A 21,321-nucleotide genomic window follows, 5' to 3' on the forward strand; every position below is an offset into this window, starting at 1 on the left:
CCAGCAGGAGGCTTGGACTAGGGGAGGAGGGAACCACAGTCCTGTTCTCACGAGGAGAGACTGGGCTGACACATAACAAGGAAGGCTGCCTTCCCTGGCAGAAGGGAAGTAGCCAAATCCTCCCTCGAAGGCTGCTTTCCCACTCCCGACCAGGCCTGAATGCTGCATTTTAATGCTACCTGATGAGGAGCCTCTCAAAACTGTCATTAAAACAGGAAGTCCACTGCCTCTGCCACCTGTTTCTCAGTCTAGTGAGGCTCATTGGCCCCAGGAATAGGCACCGTGCAGACCTCGCTGCCTGGAGAGAAACAGAGACATCCCGCCCTTAGCAGAAGGACCTCTGATCTCTACCTCACAGCCTGGGGACAGGGAAGAGGGGACCCCGCCACTTTCAGGGAGGAGCAGGCAGGAAGCCTTCACTGAGGTCATAGGTTATATAAACTGTCAAGGGCCCGTGGACTGAGCATGTCCTTTGTGAATGTCAAAATTATCTGCACACGGGCATCTCCCACTTGGATTCCTGGACCCCCTTTGTAAGAGCTGGAGGATCCCATAAATAGTAACTGAACCCGCAAACAACTGGTGTTCGAACTAATGTGTGGAGGAATCTGCAAACTCTAAAGTGCTTTCTAACGGGGCCAGTACTTGGCAAACTGTGAACTACTTGGTAAACTACAAAATGCTTTATAATTCAGTACAGGGCTTTGCAAACTGTTTTGTAAAGAGCTCTGCAAAGTCCTTCGGGAACTGTCTTGCTCTCTGTGAACCGGGGAGCCATTTGCCAGCTACAGAGCGCTGTGCACCCACAGGATGCTGCAGACGAGTCAGGCCTCTGCCGGGTCCCTGTCCGTCAGGCCTGGAGCGCCCACCCCGCCCTATGCGCGCAGAGACGGGTGGGGGTGCGCAAGCCAGCCAGTCGGGGTGACCAACCGCGCCCCGCCAGGGTCGGAGCGCGGGCCGCAGGGTGGGGGCAGGGCGCTCCGAGGCTGGGCGGGGCTCCGAGGACACGGGGTCAAAGTCGGGGCTCTGCCGCCTCCTGGTGGCGGCGGGAGGAACGGCGGGGGCCGCGCCCCGGGGCCTCGGTCCCGCCGGCCGTGTGCGCGCACACACGCGGGCCTGCGGGCGGTCCGCGCACGCGCCTGCGTCCACGCGCGCACCCACAGGCCGGGCTCCGGAGTTCATTCACGCCCGCCTCCTTCCCCTCGCGTAGCCATCCATTCACTCGCAGCCTCATTCACCGGAGGTTGGCGGGACGCTCGCTGGAGGCCGGCTTGGGGACACGACAGTGGCAGGGCGCACGCACCCAGGTAAAGCCGGAGAAGAGGAGCTAGCCTGGCTGCGCCCACGAACGGGCTGGGGGTGCCAGGCAGCCCGGGAAGGTGCGGGAGGGGCGCTGCAGGCCGATGGCAGAGCCAGGGGGCCACTGCCTGCCTGAGGAAAGACGGAGGGCCGTGCCCAGGAGGGATTCGCCGCAGAAGCCTGTCCCAGACTGAGGACCACCTTGGAGCAAAGAGCGGACTTCCCTTCCGGCGCAACTGAGGCTGAGAGGAGTGTGCACAAAGGCAGAGGACAGATGGACCCCAAAGAGATCCATGCCTCCCTCCGGGAGCGCGCCCCAGTTCCCACCCACGACCAGGGAGGCCCTGCCCTCAGACCTGGAGATGTGGGCGGGCTGACTCTCCCACGTTTGATCCTCCTGGTCTGTGACTGGCAGGAGGACCGGCATGCGACTCCGGGGAGCCAGCCTGGACACTTACGCTGGGGCTTTGCTAAGCGGCTGCGACTTGTCCCCACCAGGGAAGTGCGAATCCGAAACCCAGACACAGGAAGCCAAGCTAAGGGGGGCACGGATTCTTCAGGATATGAACCAGGCTCCTTGATCCAATGATGCCTGAAGCCCACCGCAGTTCTTACATGAGCATAAAAAATAAATAAATAAATAATGAATGAATGAATGAATGAATGAATAAATAAATAAATAAATAAATCCCTTCTGCTTCAGTCTGTTGAAGGAGGGTGTCAGCCCTCGCCCAGGCCTCAAGGATCACAGGATTGCAGGGCCACACTGGACCCTGGCAAGGAGCCTTCCTTGAGCTGCCCCCCAGGCCCCTCAGAGGGGACCTGTATCTGTCCCCAAGCCTCCGTGTCTCAGCCTTCCAAGGTATACGGCTTTTTCTCAACTTTCTGAACCTGTTTTCACATCTGTACAGCAGGGTACCAACGTCATCTGAGCCAGTAACACAACATGCTTGATGAGGTGACCATGTCAAGGCTGGGGTGCAGTGCTTGGCACGTGCTCATCCCTGTGTGCACCTGGCAATGCAGTCTTCACCAGTGGGGGACAGGCGCATCCACCAGTGGATTGGGCCTACGTCTGCTGCTCGGCCCAGTGTCCAGCACAGGGCCTAGAGCCTCAGCTGGGAGCTTCAGCATCCTCACATGTGCACGGGTCTGTCAAGTGCAGGGCCCTGAAGGGTTCAGCAGGACCTCTTTCCCTGACCACGCTGCCCTAGCCCTGACCCTTCCTCCTATGGGCCCCAGATCTTCACCACGGAGTGGAGCTCGCCGCTTTGATACACAGTCTCACACAACTGTTGTTCTACTTTTCCTTTTTTTTTTTTTAAATTAAAACAGCAATCAGGTAACTGCCCCGACCTATCAGGGATAAAACCCTGGGCAGTCCTTTCTTCAAAAAGTATATTTTTTCTTTCTTTTTTTTTTTAAACAACACCAAAAGCAAATCCACAGCCCCCGTTGAGCCGGTCCCCAAGGAGAGTGAGCTAGACAGCTCCCCTAGCACCTCTCTGAGCAGAGACCTTGGGCCCATCCCCCTAGACCCCAGACTGAGCAGAGACACAGGGATCTCCACCTGCTGGTCCCTAGGGGGTGGGAGAAAAGTGATCGGCTCCAAACCATGCAAGAAAAACCAGTCAAACCCACAAAGCAAAAGAAAAAAAATCAAGAGGATAAATTAAAAAAAAGTGAAAACCCCCTCCCGAGGCAGTGGGCGGGAGCTAGGTTGAGCCCGTGTGCCCTTAGAGGCCTTATTAGCCATTGCCAGGGTGAAGGCTCGGGTGGCTGTTGTCTCACTCATGGGGACTCAGGAGGATTCACATGGCTCATCCCCCGAGTGTGTCTCCCCCCAAATACTGAAGCCAGGACAGAGGCATGGCCACCCTAGGCCAATGTTTGCAAAGTCCATTCAGTCAAGAGATTAAAAAAATATACAACTTGGGTGGCATCCAGGGCTGGGCCACGGCAGTTTCCCGCACACGGGCACCGGCTGCCTTCTCTGTGAGGAGCAATAGGGTCTGCCATCCGGGCCCCTCCAAGTCCAGGATCTCGGGGGCTGGAGATGGGGTCCTTGAAGCAGCAGGGGCAGAGGCACTGGTGGGGTCCACAAGGGCCTGGCTGAGGGCCCCAGTGGTCTGGTTCTTTGGCACTTGGGACCAACGGCCTGCTATCGAGCCAGGCAGGAGCAGCCCCCTCGATTCTTCCCCCAAACACCCAAGGCTGGGGTGGCAGTAGCTTCTGGGCATGGGCAAGCACTGCCCCAGCAGAGGGGGCTGTAGGGTGCTGGAGGGCCCAGTGCAGTCCATGGCCCTGCCCCCTATGAGTCCTCCCCCAGGATCTCCTTCACGAAAGCCGCAATGTCTGTCTTCTTGGTTTTGTGCAATGTGAAGAATGGGTGCTCCTGGTGGGACAAGAGAAGACAGTCACCTTGGGTAAGGGTTCGTTGGTGAGGCAGAGGGGTAAGGAAGTGACGTAGAGATGCTCCTACATTCCCCAAAGCACCCCCGGCCCCCGTGTGCTCCTGCCCGGGACACTACTCTCTCTGCCTGACAGACTCCTACTCAGCCTTCCAGGACCTCCATCTTCAGGAAGCCCTCCTTGCTTGAGACAGCATCGATGGCTTCCTCCCCTGCCCTCCTGCAGCCATCCCCTGGCCACACTGAGCTCACTCTTCCCCACACAAACCCCTGGCCAAGGGGAATGCCCTCTCCATCAGCAGGTATGAACCCTTGTCAGTCCTTCCAAGCCCAGGTCAAATGTCACCTCCTCTGTGAAGCCTGCCCTGATACCTTCGGATAAAGTGGCTCACCTCCCTCCCCCCGACCCCATCCCTCTGCACCATCTGTGGGAGCACTGCCTGTGTGGCCCTCCACCAAGCCTGGTGTGGAGGAGGGAGGAAGGAGCCAGGGTGTGTTTGAGTGAACTGAGTACCTGAAGGAACGAAGACAGAGGCAAGCCGAGGGTGCTGCCATCCCTGTGCACAGGTATGCAGCCCTCCCCCCCAGCCCCGCCAGTCCACCGCTCACGCCCCACACTCACCATCAGCTCCAAGTAGCTCATGCGCTCTGCGGGGTTCTTCCTCAAGCTAGGAGAGAACAGGGCAGGCTGGAGCCAGGCTGGCATGACAGAGGTCTCCAGCCAGCCAAGCCAGGTGGGCTCCCCGCTAACTGGGCAGTGAGGACACATGTGCTCCTGGGCTCTGGGAAGCAGGGGTGGGACTGCCCTGGGGACCCGTGGGGATGGAGTGGGATCTGGGGGTACAAACTACAGACTTGGACCAAGCTTCTCTGCCTCTTGGGGTATTCGTTTTCTTATATCTAGAGCAATCCAGGAAATCCTCAACGCTCTGATACCAAATGATACTGAAATGCAGTAGATAACAATCACGCACACATGGGGTCCATAATCAGGAGGGAAACTCCTCATCACGGGTCCTGGGGCCGGGGAGGCCCTGTGTAAAGGGTCAAGGTGACAAGCCGGTCCATTTGCCATGCTCATTTGTTTCCGGTCTTTTTTATTTTCTCATAAAAGAAATAAAGGATAGACATTTTCCTCCAAGCATCCCTTTGCCCACGATACACAGATATGTCGATGGTTTCTGTCCTTCACTTCTGAATACCTTGTATTTTTATTTTTCAAATCTCTGTCAAAATCCAAGCCTTGGGGGATGCCTGGATGGCTCTGGTCGGTTAAGTGTCTGCCTCTTGGTTTTGGCTCAGGTCATGACCTCAGGGTCATGGGATCCAGCGCCCCTTTGGGCTCCATGCTCAGCAGGGAGTCTGCTGGAGATTCTCTCTCCCCCTCTGCCCCTCTTCACCCTTCCCTCTCTCCCTCCCTCTCAAAGAAATAAATCTTAAAAAAACAAAACAACTCCAAGAGTTGGTCAGAAGAATTTACTTTGCATTACCACATATCTCATCCCTCTGCAGTTACGCACTTCTTGTTTGATGTAATTATGGGCAGGGAACATGACCTGGATGACTCTGCCTTCTTCCTTTTCCCTGTTTCCTTTTCAATCTCGAACATATTTTTTAAATAGAGCTCCCATGGGCATTCTTTACCTTGGTACAAAGTTCTACGCGTCAATAAAGCAACTCTGTCTGCTACTCAAGTCCTCCGTCTGCTCTTTGTTTTCTTTTCCTGGCTGCCTGGTCTGTCTGTCTCTAGAAGGACTATTAAAATCTCCCCAAGGACCATAGTTTGCCACAGTTTCCTTATGCTCTATTAATGCCTTGCATATTCTGATGACATGCTGTTCGGCGGTTATTTGCTAACGGAGGAGGGGACTGGGCACCAGGAGGAGCTGGAATTGGGCCAGAGTAGGGAAGGGTGCCACCTGGGGCTTGGGGGGGCCCAGAGCCAGTGCAGGGCTGCAGACTCACCACTGTGCAGTGAAGTCCACGAACTCAGGAGAGAAACGGTCGGCCGGGAGCTGGGGAGATGGCTCTTCCACCACCTGCTTCAGCTGCTGGAACGGAGTCCCCCAGGATTCATACGGAAACCGTAGAATGGCCATCTCAATCTGCAGTGGGGGCGGTAGCTCTGGTCAGATGCGCGCACACTCTGCCCCCAGGAGCAGGGCATTTGGGGAACCTGTCTGGCCTGGCTTGCCACCCAAAGCTGGGCCACAAGGCAGGTTGAGGGGCAGACACATGACATCAAAATGAAGATGAAAGCCGGGGGAACAGCAAGCGTTGCTTCCTCTGACCCAGCCTGCACACACTGGCTCAGGAAGCAAATCCAGCCCAGAGTTGTCACTGGTTCGAGCATCATCAGGCTTTCATACAACCTAAATTCAGAAGGCTTTACATAAAAACCCAAGTGCCAACTAATCTGGAAAAATCAGAGGCGCTGACACCCTCCCCCAGGGCAGCAGTCGGCAAAGGCGGCAAAGGCGGCAAAGGCGTGTGGGACAGGCAGCAGCTTCCCCGCTCACCACACGCCACCCCTCCCTAACGTCTCCACAGGGTCTTAAGTATCTGCTGCCGTTTATTTGGGTAGTTGTCATTATGCCAGAGCAGGCAAAGGGGAAATGAAATTATCCCCGTCAGCCTGCCTCTCCCCGAAGCTGGAGATGCTGAGACCTGCATTTGGTCAGCTCCTTTACTTTGGCAACGGCCCCCTGGGGCCCCATCAGACACTGAGGTTTGCAGCTGCTCCTTCTACTCCCCCCAACCCTCATCAGTGGCCAGCAGGACCCATCTCCAAGGCCCCCTCCTCCGGGAAGACTTCCCCCTCCCTGCGGACCCCCTGGACTCCCTGCAGGGGGCACTGAGGCCGCCTGGCCTCTGCACCCGTGCCAGACCCCTAGCCACATGCCTTGCCTACAGTTGGTGGGAAGTCATTTGTGGAAAATACCAGCTATCTAACAACAAACTCTGGGTTGATTCTGACTGCTGAGTTTAAAAAAAAAAAAAAAAAAAAAAACCAGGTCAGCCCAGGCCCCCCGCCTGAAACAGCAGAGAGACTTCTCACTGACAGGCCATAATCACCATAATGAACACAAGAGACCTCAGCTCAAACAAATGCTTCGTGTTGGCAACTGGCGCCTGAACAGCTTACTAATTATTGTGCTAAGAAAGGGCCTTCCCATTAGGCTAAAGGCCCCTTTCTAGCCAAGATATAAACACACCCCACAGATGGAGGGTGTGCAAAATGCGGCAGGCACGCTTGTGATCTGGTGTGGGCTTTCACAGGACAAATTCAGGATGCTTTTTCCTAGAATTGTCACCGATTCCAAGGAGCACAAGTTAGGATCCTGTGTGGGTTTCCAGGAAAGGACCTAGGGTCCTACCAGACTTACAATTAGGAAAACAGAAAATTGTCCAGACTCCTGACCCCGTAATCCATTTTCCTGGTAATTTTTTCTAATGAGCTCAAAAGATGAAAAACAAAACAAAACAGGCTCTGGGCAGAAAAATGCGTGGTACGGTGTGATCCGTAACAGTGAGTATTAGGAAGCAGTCTAAACACCCAGCACCAGGGACTGGCCTGCCACTGGGCGGCTGAGTCTCAGCCATGACCATGAGGGCCATGCTCGGAGACCCCACTCAGGAATTCATGCGATCAGCACTTGACCAAATACTTGTTATGGTCAAGAGCCTTCCCGAATATCATCCCATGTCTTTATGTTGGTGGCTGTTGTCAAGTGCCCACAGAGGGCTACCCGGCGGGGGTTCTGAAAGAGAACCACGCAGAGGGGCAGGCCTGGCACCCAGTGCCTCAGAGGTCACTCCTCCAGGTCAACCAGGGATTTCAGATGGAAGGAAAAAAAAAACAGAAACAAATAAAACATCCCACATTAGGGACTGGCTGAGTAGCTGGTGGCAGATGGTTGTGGTGTCTCTTGAAGAGATGCCTACAGGGGTTTCTAACAATCCAGAGAAACATGAGTGAGTGATGCTAAGTGAGAAACGCAAAATAAAAACCATAGATGTTTTTTAGAAAGAGGCAAAATGTCTAGAAGGAAATGCACAGTGTTGGCACTCGATGGTAGGGAGAAGGGGCTATATGTCTTTGAATGGAACCATGATGATTTTTTTCTTCTTTTTACTTTCTCTCTCTGTTTTTAGAGAATGTTTCTATTACTTTTGTAACTTTTGGGGGAAATACCTAACCTTCACCATAGCAGCCAGTCTCCTATGCCGCCAGCACAGCTTCTCCTATGTGTGCATGCTAGTACCCATCCAGACACAGCCTCTATCTCCCCTTGACCCTGGCATGGCCTATGACACTTTGACCAACATAATTAGAAGTGACACTGTGCCAGTCCTGGGACAAGCAGTTCAGAGCACTTCTCTCATGGAAGCCAGGCACCCCAAGACTTCAGTAACCCTCGGCACCACGCTCTGAGGAAGCTAGCGGGCAGCCAGCCAGGAGGAAGTCACGTGGAGGCCCACATCTCTAAAGCCTTCTCAGACCTTCCAGCCCAGCCCTGAACCCAGCTAGAGCCAGGTGGCATAGAAGAACTGCCTGGCTAGTCCAGCCCGGAATGCAGAAATGTGAGAAACAATGAACTATTGGTGCTTTACGTCTCCAGGCTGCGGAGCAGTTTGTTACACATTATCTGCTAGCACACAGGTGCCCAAGTTCTCCCAGAGACATCAGAACGTCAATGGGATGTGGTGGGTCCCCAAGAATGACAGGTGGATGGATGGATGGGAGGGAGGGGCGGAGGGAAGGGAGCGGGGTGCGCATGTGGCAAGTGCCCAAGTGGGGTCTCTAACATCCAACCAGTTGTGTATAGTCTGGAAATCCAGCAAGAATCTGCTCTTATTTTTTTTTTTTTATTTATGATAGTCACAGAGAGAGAGGCAGAGACATAGGCAGAGGGAGAAGCAGGCTCCATGCACAGGGAGCCCGACGTGGGATTGGATCCCGGGTCTCCAGGATCGCGCCCTGGGCCAAAGGCAGGCACCAAACCGCTGTGCCACCCAGGGTTCCCTGCTCTTATTTTTTAACTCAGGAGTTGGGAAACTCCTATCTGCAGGTATAATGTGCACTTTTAGACTTGGCACATTCCCCTCTGCTCCAAAAAGGAAAATGCGTAATTGAAAAATGATAGTGTTGGCAGTAGTAAGAAAAATTGAAGGTATCACCCAATTCCCATTTTCTGACAAAACAATTTTGCTTTTGATCCTTTCCCACTCACTGAGCACAGACACCACTTGCATGAGGAGCAGGATTAGGATAATAAAACTGCATTATCAGGGCACGTGAGTGGTTTGGTCAGTTAAGTGTCCCCTTCGGCTCAGGTCATGATCCCAAGGCCCCACGTCGGGCTCCCTGCTCAGTGGGGAGCTTGGTTCTCTCTCTCCTTCCTACTGCTTCTCTCTCTCTCTCTCTCTCTCTCTCTCTCATGTTATCTCTGTAACTATCTCTATCTCTCTCTCTCAAATAAATAAAATCTTCAAAAAAACACACCAACCTGCAACATCATCAAGATCTAAAACATCTGCATTGGCCCTGAACTCCCACCCACCTCTTCTCTGGCCTCCCCTTGAATGTAGCCCCGCAGGCACACACTAGGCACACACCCACCTCCTCAGAAGCTTGTGCTGCTCTGCTCCCACCCGAGTCTCTCCTCTCCACACCCCATCCCAAAGGTATTTTACTGGTCTGGTTGTTGATTACTGATTGTACCCTGTCCCCAACACCAGGAGGCCAAAGGAGCTGGGGCAGGGAGGGTGCTGACACCATGGAAATGTAGACACCACGGACACTTCCCATTAGTTTGAATGGTTGGGATGGGGACAGAGGCCAGTGACCCCTCAGCCAGCTGAGTCAGTCCCTTGTGCATCCTAGGGCCACCATCACAGCAACATTTTCCTGGGTACCCTGGCAGGGGACTAGCATCCTGGTCTTTTTTGTGTCCCTTCAGCCCATTCTCCACATGGGTACCAGAATGGGCTTTCTAAATTCATACATAATTAAACCTTGACCCACTTCTGAGCCAAGCCCTGACTCAGCAGGGGCAGAGATTCACTGTGCAGTTCAATAAAGAAGGAGAGGCACAAAGGCTTAGACCTCCTCCTGGACCTCAGATGTGGCCAGGCACCCGCCCTCAGCTCTCCCAGTGCCTACAGTCCCAGGACTGACAGCCCACCCACCCCAGCCCACCACACTCCAGGAAATGCATGACGACCTCACGAGTGGCAATGTTTCCACACTGTGAAAAACAGTATTCTTAAGATTTTTTTCCATTTTGCTTTGTAAATTATTCGGGTACCAAGAATTCATTGAATTTGGAATTGGCTGTGATTTTTCAACAAGCACCATGAGCTCTGGGGCAAGTCTAATAGACCACTTATCACACCTCCCCCTCAGGAAGGGGTTAACACCACTATACATACTCCCTTAGGTACAGCATCATTTTTGATGACACGTTTTCTTCTCAGATTGTGAAGCCAACACTTTTTTCCAGGCCTAAACTATTTGATGGGCCTGCCTGAAGCTCCTGGACTGAGCATGCCCCGCCCCCCACCTTGGTCCCCAGGCCCCACCCAACCAGCAAGGGCCAAACCCAGCTCCAAGTAGTTACCATGGTGATGCCGAGACTCCAGACATCGGACTTGACATTGTAGCCCTTCTGGTTAAGCTCCGGGTTGATTCTCTCGGGCTGTAAAAGGGATCAGTGAGGCATGAACACCCACCCCACGGTGAGGGGCCAGATAGGGGCCACGCAAGGTTCCCTCAGCTAGGTCTTGCTTCTCTAATCCCAAACAGAAGAGTCAGGCTCATCCTATCCCCCTCCCCACTGCTCCTGAGCAGGTGAGAGAAGTGAGGCCAGTGAGCACCAGGGTCTGGTGGTGAAGGCCCAAACCATCCTCACTGGCACCGCTGCCCACGGAGGGAGGGCACCCTCAAGACACTGGGAGAGGGGTAGGGCCTACACTAATCCCACAGGTTACCTCCCTGTAAGTGTTCATGAAACTTATCATCCAAATGGGCACATTGGGGCACAGCTAATAACAGGGGAGAGAGGGGCTGCTTGGCCAAGCTGGGCAGCAGATTACCCCTGCTGTGGTAGGAAACAGAGAGCCTCAGAGAGGCCTTGTCCCCAATGGACAGATGACATGGCCTGAAAATGCTCTCCCAGGCACGTGCCTCCTGAACCTTAGCTGTGGCTGGGGACTCAGGATGGTATGGGGACCACTCACAGCCATGTAGGGCTTGCAGCCGGCATCCAGCGTCTTGGCCACAGAATCCACCAAGTAGCCACTAATCCCAAAGTCACACATCTTCACGTGGCCCTCCTTGTTGATGAGGACATTGGACGGCTTCACGTCTGCCAGGGATAGAACACATCTTCTGTGCCTTCAGGGGTTGTGAGGCGTTGCAGGAGGCCAACAGGCTCCTCGATGCCCCAACCACCACAGGGGCACATGATACCATGGCTCGGGGAGTAGAGGAGACATGAGGTTCTACCAGGTGCTCTCCCAGTCCCAGGTAGCAAAGATGGGAGCAGAACAGCAAGAACACGCCCTGGCTACTGGCCACAAGTGGGGATGGACGTGAGCTTCTACCTGGACCCCATCTTTGTGCCTTGTCAGCACTTTGGACACAAGGTCCAGAGGGGGAGGTTCATCCCGGCTGTGCAGCCAGGACTCTGCCTGTTTCCTGGTGGAACCTCTAGCCCCGGGGTCCTCCTGTGCTGGGGATCTGCTGGGGGACAGCACCACTAACAGGCTGCAGACCCAGAAGCCCCCCAGTGTCCAGGCTGAGAGGCTGGGCGTTTCGGCCAGGAGGCACAGGGCAGCAGCAAAAGCACAGGACACGGAGGGGTCTGTGGAAACACAGAGGCCAGGCTACAACTTGAGGTCCATGCAGAGCAGGCTACAGGGCATACAGCAGGGACTCTTCCAGCAAAAGCATATACAACACACGAGCAACCTCCATCCCTTTCTACAGGGCATGGGCATAAGGACAGAAATGCACAGGAAAAGGACCAGCAGGTTCCATGCTGACCTGCCAACAGTGGTGACCTGGGGGCAGGGGCTGGGGTGGCCGCTGAGCAGTCAAAGCCGGCTCGGTCTAATGCACTTGGTGAAAAGCAATATGTCTGGGTGAGTGAACCACTCAGAGTGAAAGGGAAGGATCTACCACACACACAACCCGCGTGAGCCTCAGAAACATTAGGCCGAGGGAAAGAGGCCGGAGAGAGGCCATGTCTTATCTATTTATGCGAAGTTCAAGTACAAGTAAAACCGATTTGCTGTGGGAAACACCAGACAAGATGTGGAGAGGGAACATAGGGGCAGGGTCTGACCAAAAGAAGCACGGAGAACTTTCTGGGGTGGGGTAGAAGGTGGGACATCCTGCGTCTTGAAAGTGGCCAGGGTTATGTGGGTGTAAACTCTGAACAGATTCATCAAATGCTAACTACGGATCTGTGTGTTTCATGATACATAAACAATTTGTCAAAACAAATTCAGTCAGCGTTCCCAGGACGAAAGCCCCATCATTGCTCCTAGTACCAGCAAACCACCGAGGGACCTAAAGACAACAGCTAGCAGAAGTGACAGTGGCCTGGACTGGGAAGCAGGCTCAACTCGTGACCCTAGTGGGCACACCAATCACTACTTATCACCTGAGGTGGCACCCTCCTTGCAGCCTGCAGGCCCCTCCCACACAGTCCGCGGTGGGGCACTGACCTCTATGGATCACCGACAGCTTGCTGTGCAGGTGCTCCAGCGCCCTCACGATCTGGCGTTCAGAGCAAGAGGAGAAAAGACAAGGCTGCTATTATTCCTAGTTGCATCAAGCACGACAGAGCTGAGACCCCCTAGCCGTGCCCATCTGTCTCCCTCTCACCCATACACACCCACCCCGCAGCTTGCCCGGCTCTTGCCCACATCCCAACCTTCACCCTGGTGCGTGGCCACCTCAGTGCAGACACACCCAGCCTCCCACTTTTCTCCCACCCACCCGACAGGTTAGGGTCTCAGGTCCAAGCCTTTACAGGGAAATGATGTACGCGGACAAGTACCCCAAAGATCCTGACTCAGTACTCTGGTATGGCATGTTTTAAAAGTTCCCAGATGTAGTCAGGACTGAGAAGCATTTCCTTTTTCCTTTTGGCTACCAGGATGCTCAAGCCCAGTGTTATTACCCTGCTCTAGAAACATCTTACCTCAAAAGGCAAACACTGTGGATGCTAAGCTTCCTCCCAGCATAGCTTGTGCCTCTGTGAACTGCCTCAGGGCATTTTTGGCAGGAGGAAGTCGTAAATACTAAGTCATTTTGTAAAAAATAGTGTAGACAGCTCAGGAGTTGCACACAAAAGCTAGAGACCTGAGATCTGCCAAATCGGTGTGGCTCTGGTAGCCCCAGGCTCTGGGGTCTCCTCAGCAAGAAAGTTCTATGCAGGGTGGGAGAGCTGGCTCCCTGCAGGGCAGTTGCCCAGGTGCAGGGCCCTACTAGGGATCCAGCTCTGCTCAAGCTATCACCTTAGTTTGGGCTTTGCACTTGCTGGGGTAGGGCTGGGGCCCCTGGCTACATACCTGGAACCCCCAACCCCTCCCAAGCCCAAGGCCACTTACAGACACAGCAATTTCCCCCAGGATGTCCTCTGGAATGGTCATGTTTTTATCGAGCACCTTCCGGTAGAACTTGTCCAGGGATGTGTCCATGAGCTCCATGCAGATCCACACATCTCCCTGTGGAAGGACACCTGGAGGTCAGCCTGTGTCAGCCCGAGGCTGTACTGGTGTCTGGACAGCCTGTCTTGGTGCCGAGTCTGCACATGCCTGGCTCTCAGCAATGGTCAGGCTCCTCTACTTCAGCCCAAAGAGATTTACCAAGCTGGGAGGTTTACCTCCTACTTTGCACCCCAAAATTTTCTACTTTTTTCTCCACCTTCCATGCTTATGTATACTAGTGGGCAGTACACCTGCCAGCCTTACCCAGCTCTGTTGCCTCTGGTCTCCTGCACCTAATCCCTAATTCCATGGTAGTTTCTAGAAAGAAATGACTAAAACACACACCTAATTGCGTCCCTCCGAAAGCGGGCTCTCAGGCCCGGCTGCAGCTCGGGGCCATGACCCCAGCCCTGCAGATGCTCCTAACCTCAGCCACTGTGGCCCCCAACACACACGGGGTCATCCTCGCTCTGGCCTTGATAGACTGCTCCCTTCTTCTTCTGCAGAGCCTGGCCTCCCCAACTCCCAGCTCCCCCACAAACTCCTACCTATCTTCCAGGACAGTGTTTTGAGAAGGCTGGGTATGGCCTCTCCCTGGGGGACTTAGGGATTATGTGGCCCACATGCCTCCCTGCCAACTCTGACCCAGCACACAGAGACGCCCAGGTGTGCGTCTCTTCCCATCAGCAAGAGGAGCAGCCTGCACCTGGCCCACAGCAGGCGCTTAGCCAACCAGACAAGTGGACAACGAGGCGCTGACCCACCACTGGATCCATGGCACCAAGCATGCTTGGGTACGGGTAGATGCTCAGGGAGCAGCCAGCAGGAGCCCGTCCTTCCACTGCAGCTAGCCACACTCCCTGGCATCACCCTTGACCTCTCTCACCCCACAACCCATCCTTCCCATAGACCAAGAACTGGACCTGCGCACACCTCCTTGGTGCCCTTGCTCGGAAGCCCATGCTGCCAGCCTGGATGCTAGTGAAGCAAGCAGGTGGTGCCAGAGGCAGAGGGAATGCCAGGCCCTAGGTCACATCATTTTATCTTCATGCAACTTTGTGAGGTGGATATAATTACTGCTTCTTTCACAGACAAGAAAACTAAGGCAGGAAGCAGGAGAGCCAGACTGCCTGAGCTCCCAAGAACCCTGCATGCACCATCTCACCCACTGCTGTGCCTAGTACCTGGCACACACGGGACAGGGGTGCTGAGCAAGCATCTGCGGGGGGTCCAGCATGAGCAACAACAGATTGTAGGGTAGCCAAAGTGGGGCAGGTGTACAGAAGGAAGGTGGGATGGGGCAGCCTGAGCCCCCAGCCTGCACCCCCACCTCCCACCCTCCCACCAGGGCCGCACCTCTCTGAAGAGGGCCCCATAGAAGGTGACAGTATAGAAGCAGTCGACCGTCCGCATGTTGATGTCCAAGTCCATGAGCAGACGCTTCTGCTCCTGTGAGTTCACGGTGGCCCGGATCCTCTGCAGGAGACAGGGTCACAGTTTAGGGGCCATGAGGCAAAGGGTAACCACCTCACCATCCCCTATAGGAAGACTAGGAGCTCCAACAGGTTCCCACAGGCAGTACCACTGGCTCGGCTCTCATGCTTCCTCCATGAAGCCTCCCCTCCCAGGTATCCCGCGGCCTGGAGCTCCCTGGCTGGCTGGGGCAGGGATGGGGTGGGGCCCTGCTTACCTTCACGGCCATGATGGTGCCACTCTGGGCATGTCGCACCTTCTCTACCACCCCGTAGGCTCCTCGGCCCAGCTCTGAGATGGTCACCAGGTCATCGGCCTCCACCTCAAAGTTCTTGGGGGACAGATAAAAGAGAGACCACAGTCAGGAGCCTGGAGTCACTCTCCCAGTGGAGTGCTTGGGCAGCAGGAAGAGGAAGCAGCCAGTCAGTGAGATCTGAACTCAAATCCTACACCAACCACCTTCTGCTGCATGACCTGGGGCAGGTCACTCAACCTCTCGGACTCCTCACCCTCTATAAAGCAAGCATAGCCAACGTCTAAGGCTATTGCAAGGTAGAAATAAGACCGCCTATGAAATGCCCCCAGCTGGCACCAGGAGCTCAAGAGATGCCCTTTTCCTCTTGCCCTCCACTCTATTCAGGAGGTAGGACGGGATCATTCACTCAACTGGTATTTACTGAGTACCTACTGTGTGCAAGGTGTTTTAGGCCCTAAATACAGAACAAAACAAAGGTCTTGCCCTCACAGGTGCCCGAGGCCACCTGCTCCCCCTCCTGCCCTCTACTGTAAGGCAGACAAGAAAAGGATAAGCTATTAGATGAGCAGGACATTGCACACTGACACGTGTCAGGGAGGGACATCGGCCTAGGAGAGGCCTCCACAGTGGGGTCTCTACCTGTGGGGGAAGCACAGTCCCTGCAATGGGATCTCAATCCCTGGTGACCAAGCCATCAGGATGTGCGTGTGCAAGACAGGTTCCCGGGTGCTGGTTGTGAGGACAGAGACAGGAGGCCACATGTTCAACACCCCATTCCCGCAGGTGACATGGGCACTGGTGACCCCATGACCCCAACTCTGAGATCAGGAGTCTCGATGCCAACTCTGGCTCTCCAGGGCCCCGAGAGGCAGGCCAACTGTCACCATTCCAGATGAGAGGGTCTGAGAGTGGGCAGCCCAGGGCCACATAGCCAACATCTGGGGAGTGAGACTCCTCGCCAAAGCCCAGCTCTCTCTGCCACCCACAGCCACCTCCCACTGGCCCTATAGGGTCAGCTTGGGCCCATTTATCAGACGAAGACACTGAGGTTCAGATAGGAAGGCCCTGCCCCAGGGGTGCAGCTGGTACCTACCCTATCTCCAATGGTGATGAAGGTCCGGGAGTCGAGGTTCCGGGGGGGTCTGTGGGGAGGAAGCAGACCCAATGAGCCTCAGAGAGAACCACATCCTTCCCTGAGAGAAGGAGCAAATGAGCCCGGCATAGGAGACAGAGACGCATCCCACCCTAGGGAGGCAGCCCAGGGACGTGGTACTTCTCAAAGCACCCAGTCTCAGTCACAGAGCCTCTGCTAGGCCAGACACAAGGCGTGGTCACACAGCCATGGCCAGAGCCTCACCCCTACATCTCTGAGATGGGCGAGAAGGGGACTGAGAGCAGAGTTATAACACCTGTGAGACCCTGTGGTCGCCCAGTTCATAGGAGGTACTCTCTGGAACCTGCTGGCCCCTGCTTGCTCCCCACCTCTGGGCTCCCTCCAGGAAGCCTCCCCCAGCTGAACCAAGGGAGAAACTGAGGTAGACTCACGTGGGGTTGGGTACAGGTGGCTTGGACATGCAGGATATCCGTAAATCCTTCTTCCTCTTGGATTTCCCTAAAACAGACAGAAGGTGAGACATCTGGTCAAAGCTCAGTCTATCAGCATCCCCTGAGCACAACCTGGGCTGGACAAACCTGGGGACAGATGACTCAGGCCCCCTGCCCTTAAGGGGCCCCAACCACAGACACAGACGCTGAGCGTCAGTGTGGGCAGTGCTCTGATGGACCTGGGTGCCCAGAGGATGTTCCTGGCTCAAGCCCCATTTGCCCTCCTGGAAGCTGGCGTAGGTAGTCACCCCCACAAGTGCCTGAGAAAAGATGGTGCCTCCATCACATACCTTCAAGGAGGTCCCTCCATCAAAGATCTGCCCCTGGGGGGCACACCTCAGGCTGCCACTGAGCACTCACCTGAGGGAGCAGGGCCAGGTCCAAGCAGCCAAATGTTTGCCAGGGCCTGTGCTCCCCCCCGCCCCCCGCAAAAGGCCTCCATCCTGAACGTCTGGTAAGGGCTGAACTGTGCCCCTTGAAGATCTGTGTGTTGACATCCTAAGCCTTAGTACCTCAGTGTTACTCTATTTGGAGACAGGGTCCTCACAGAGATGATCAACTTAAAATAAGGTCAGGGTGGGCTCTAATCCAGTATGACTGGTGGCCTTACCACGAGGGGAAATTGGGACACAGAGACAGATATGCACAGACGGAAGACAAGGTGAGGAGACAGAACGAGAAGACGGCCACCTGCAAGCCACCGGGCTCCTAAGGCTACCAGAAGCTAGGAGAGAGGCCTGGAACGGCGGCACCTTCATGGAACTTCCGGCCTCCAGAACTTCAGACAGAAGCTTCTGTGAAGCCGCCAGCCTGTGGTGGTAGCCAAGAGCCACAGCCTCCTCCTCCCACCTGTGGTGCGGACCTCGCCAGGGGGCATCTGAGGTAGACGGAGCTCCTTTCACGTCCCGCCTCGGCTGTCACCCCTCTGCCACCTTGGAGCGCAGACGCCCACCTCAGGGGTGGCTGGGCAGTTTGGAGCAGATACAGGCCGAGGAGTTGCCGAAGCCTGGTGCCTGCTTCTCTGCCAACCCCACCAACCTCTTGCCTTTGCCGCATGTCCAAGAGCACCCCAGGAAGCCCGCTTCCCGCCCCAGGGCCCGGGACAGGCCCGAGTCTCCTAAGGACAGAGACGGGCTTCGCCGCTCCAAGGCCCCAGGCCCGCACCTCCCGGGCTCGAGACAGAGGGTGGCCAGCTGCGCACGGCAGCGGCGGCTTTCATTGGGGCCGGCGCCCAGGAGGGCCCACGGCATCTCACAAGCAGGAGAGCAAGGCTGGGACACATCACAGGGCCCGTGGGCGGGGACGCAGGCTTGAGCCCACAGGCCCTGCTCCCAGGCGCCGGGCCGGGGCTCCATTCTCCAGAGGGGGAGGTGGTTTGCCCAGGTTACTGAGGATGTGGTGGCAGAGGTGGGACCTGACCAGGACTCCCCGAGAGCACACAGCACTTGCTGGCTCCTCGGGGGCATCCTTCCCACCGCCCAGGGGTAACCCTGATACCTGTTCTTCCCTCTGTGCCTGTGTCACCCAGCTGCCACCGGGGCACCACCAGCCACCCAAGGAACCAGGAGCCACCCCAGGCCCGGAGCCACCTGGCAGGAGTGTGCACAGAGCACTGGGAGACCAGAGCCCCAGGAGCCACCTCGGAACTGGGTTCAGATCCAGCTTCCGCCACACCTCACCATGTGGCCTCACTGCCTCATTCATGAACCTGGCTTGGACCCGGCAGCTGGGCAGGGCCCGACACCACTGTCGAGTGATGGAACAGGGTCATTATTGTCACAGGGAAGGCGACGCATGGCCCTGACTGTCCTCAGAGCATGATGAATCCCCAAGAAATAGAACAGCCCCAGTGGGGCTGGGGTCCCAGGGTCTGCATTGGAGTGGGTGGGCAGAGCACCAGGGATGATGCAAGCAGGCACCTGCAGCCTGTCCAGAGAAGACACCCAAGTACACTCCCACCGCAAGATGCCTGGCTCTGAGGTAGGTCTGCCTATGCCCCGGCCGCCAGTGGCATAGTGGAAGGTCCTGACCCAGGTGGTACCAGTGCTCAATGCCAAGAGCTGGTTGGGAGCCCTGCTCACTGCACACCAGCCTCAGCTCTTGGTGTACCTCTGCAGCCAAAAGCAATGCTTCCTCTGCCCCAAATTAAAATCCCACCTTCGCCCCTTAGAGGCTGGGTACCCTTAGCCAAGTCCCCTTTCTTCTCTGAGTGCCAGGATCCTCATTCAGACAATGGGGATAAAAAGCACCTACTTGGTAGTTATCACATAAGGCACTCAGGCCAGCACTCTGCTGGCATCAGAGGTACTTGACCCCAGCCCAGGCCTGTCTGGGAACAACCCAGTGGTCACAGGAAACAAGTTTCTACAAATAGTATTCACTGGGTGCCACCAGCCACTCCCCTGGCACTGAGGTATACCAGTTGCCTAATCATGAGCTCAAGTGCAAGCCTGAAGGGCGTGGGTGTTTGGTGGTTTTTTTTTTTTTTTTAAGTTTTACTTATTTATTTGAAAGAGACAGAGACAGCACCCAAGTGGGAGGCGCAGAGTGAGAGAGAGAGAGAGAGAGAGAAAAAGAGAGAGGATCCCAAGTGGACTCTGCAATGAGCACAGAGTCTGATGGGAGGCTCAATCTCACAATCCCAAGATCACAACCTGAGCCATAACCAAGAGTTGGACGCTCAACCAACTGTGATACCCAGGCACCCTTTTTTTTTTTAAGATTTTATTTACTTTTTCATGAGAGACACAGAGAGAGAGAGCGGCAGAGACACAGGCAGAGGGAGAAGCAGGCTCCGTGCAGGGAGCCCAATGTGGGACTCGATCCCAGGACTCCAGGATCACACCCTGGGCTAAAGGGAGGCGCCAAACTGCTGAGCCACCCAGGGATCCCCCCAAGGCACCCTTGTGTAAGGTGTTTTCTTCCCATTTTACAGATGAGGCAACACGGCCCGTTGTCAGGGGCTGGGTGGGTCTCTCTCTTGTCCAGCAGCAGCCTGCTGACCACACAAGTGGCCCTTCCCATCTATTCCAGATGTTTCGACAACCCTAGGGGGAGGAGATCTTAGCCTTATTTTACTCAAGGAACATAGATGCTGCACAGTATGACAGGGGTCCAGCCAGGAGTGGCTCCAAGATTTGTTGACTTGGATACCACGATGGGCCAGGCCCGCTGCTCCCGGCACCCCCTCCTGCTGGAGCTTCTCCTGGTGGCAGAAGGGACTGGCCTGTTATACTCCCCCTGGGGAGTGCTGTGACGTCTCCTGCGGAACAGGAACCCAGACGCTGCCCTGGGTTTCCTAGAGCCTGGCACATTCTCCATGGCAAGAGGAAAGCAGAGAAGCCAAGGTATACAGGGCCATTTCTGAGGCCACTCCCAGGCTGCTCCTGGGTCCAAGTGACCACTGAGCTCTGGCATGGTGTGCAGGGGCCCTGGGATGCAGGGCCTGAGGACTGAGGAGGCCAGGGGCCAGGCCAGTGTTGCTAATGCTGCAGTTAGCATGTGGCAGCCTGAACAAGTCTGGCTCTACCCCCTTCCCGAGACCTAGCAGATACCCTCCTCTCGGCCCTCAAGTCCTGCATCTCCGAAACAGGGCTCCGAGAAATGGGCTCCTCTGCCAGTGCTCAGCAAAGGCTCAGCGCATGGTAGGCAGGCCTACGTGACGGCCCATAACCACTCACTGCAGTTCTTACAAGCCTCTCCACAGGGGCGAAAAACAGCCACCCTACGTGATGAGAATTACTGGGAGCTTTTATTTTACGCTTGAAGCATTTTGTAACCAGAAAGTAAAACATTTTATGTTAAAAATGAACAATGCACTCGGGGGTCTTCTGGGCCTCAGGACCGCACCCCGCCCCACACCACCTGCTCTGGGCCCTGCCTCACCTTTCTCTGGCCCTAACCTGCACACCCATCCCCCACCCTGTGGTCCTCAAAGGTGGTGACATGGGCTCCCCCTACCAGGCCTCAGTTTCCCTAGCTGTCAAGGGAGCTTCTCCAGCTGCAGCCGGGCCAGGCGGGAAGGGGTCAGGTGAAGAGGACCAAGGCACTGGGTAAATGTGAGCTCCCACATGCCCCTCCTCCTGGGCGCGGGGAGGGACCGAGGCTGCTCCGAGCACATGGGCTGGGTGCTCAGGAGTACGGTCCTGGCCTCCTCACCTACCTGCCCATCAGGGTCATCAGGCCTGCGTAGGGAGTGACACGGGCTCCGTGGGGCGGCAGCACAGCCGTCAGAGGGAGGGGGTGAGGCCTCCGTGGAGACAGCTCAGAAACAGGCCGCAGGCCACCGGCCGCTGCCAGGTCCGTCATACACGTCAGTGCTGGGCCCAGATGGCCAGGCGGCCCGGGGCTGCCCAGGTGTGGGCCCAATGTGACGACCGTCACCACAACAAACAGACGTTCACAGGCTGCCACCAGCAAACCACAACAAGCCTGCCAGCCTCAGCTTGCAGGGCCTCTGGCACAGGTGGGCACAGGGCCAGGCGTCTGTGTGTCCTCGGCCCTCTCCAGCCTCCCATGGCACCACAGGCAGAGGACAGGGAATCCAGCCGCTGA

General features: G+C 55.8%; 1 protein-coding gene across 1 annotated transcript in view; it reads right to left on the bottom strand.

Moving 5' to 3' along the window:
* Positions 1-2,592: 2,592 nt before the first annotated feature.
* MAP2K3 (mitogen-activated protein kinase kinase 3) overlaps positions 2,593-21,321 on the bottom strand; it is a 29,626-nt gene continuing 10,897 nt past the window's right edge. Inside the window, exons 2-12 of the mRNA XM_055305681.1 lie at positions 16,708-16,774; positions 16,256-16,304; positions 15,124-15,237; positions 14,790-14,909; positions 13,335-13,451; positions 12,447-12,498; positions 10,953-11,080; positions 10,334-10,411; positions 5,676-5,815; positions 4,333-4,378; positions 2,593-3,694 (exon numbers count right to left, since the gene is read on the bottom strand). Of these exons, the coding sequence (XP_055161656.1) occupies positions 3,611-3,694; positions 4,333-4,378; positions 5,676-5,815; positions 10,334-10,411; positions 10,953-11,080; positions 12,447-12,498; positions 13,335-13,451; positions 14,790-14,909; positions 15,124-15,237; positions 16,256-16,304; positions 16,708-16,774 (995 nt within the window). The 3' untranslated portion in view covers positions 2,593-3,610. The remainder of the gene's footprint in view (positions 3,695-4,332; positions 4,379-5,675; positions 5,816-10,333; positions 10,412-10,952; positions 11,081-12,446; positions 12,499-13,334; positions 13,452-14,789; positions 14,910-15,123; positions 15,238-16,255; positions 16,305-16,707; positions 16,775-21,321) is intronic.

This window comes from Nyctereutes procyonoides, unplaced genomic scaffold (genome assembly GCF_905146905.1).
Source record: "Nyctereutes procyonoides isolate TBG_1078 unplaced genomic scaffold, NYPRO_anot_genome, whole genome shotgun sequence".
Lineage (NCBI taxonomy): Eukaryota > Metazoa > Chordata > Mammalia > Carnivora > Canidae > Nyctereutes > Nyctereutes procyonoides.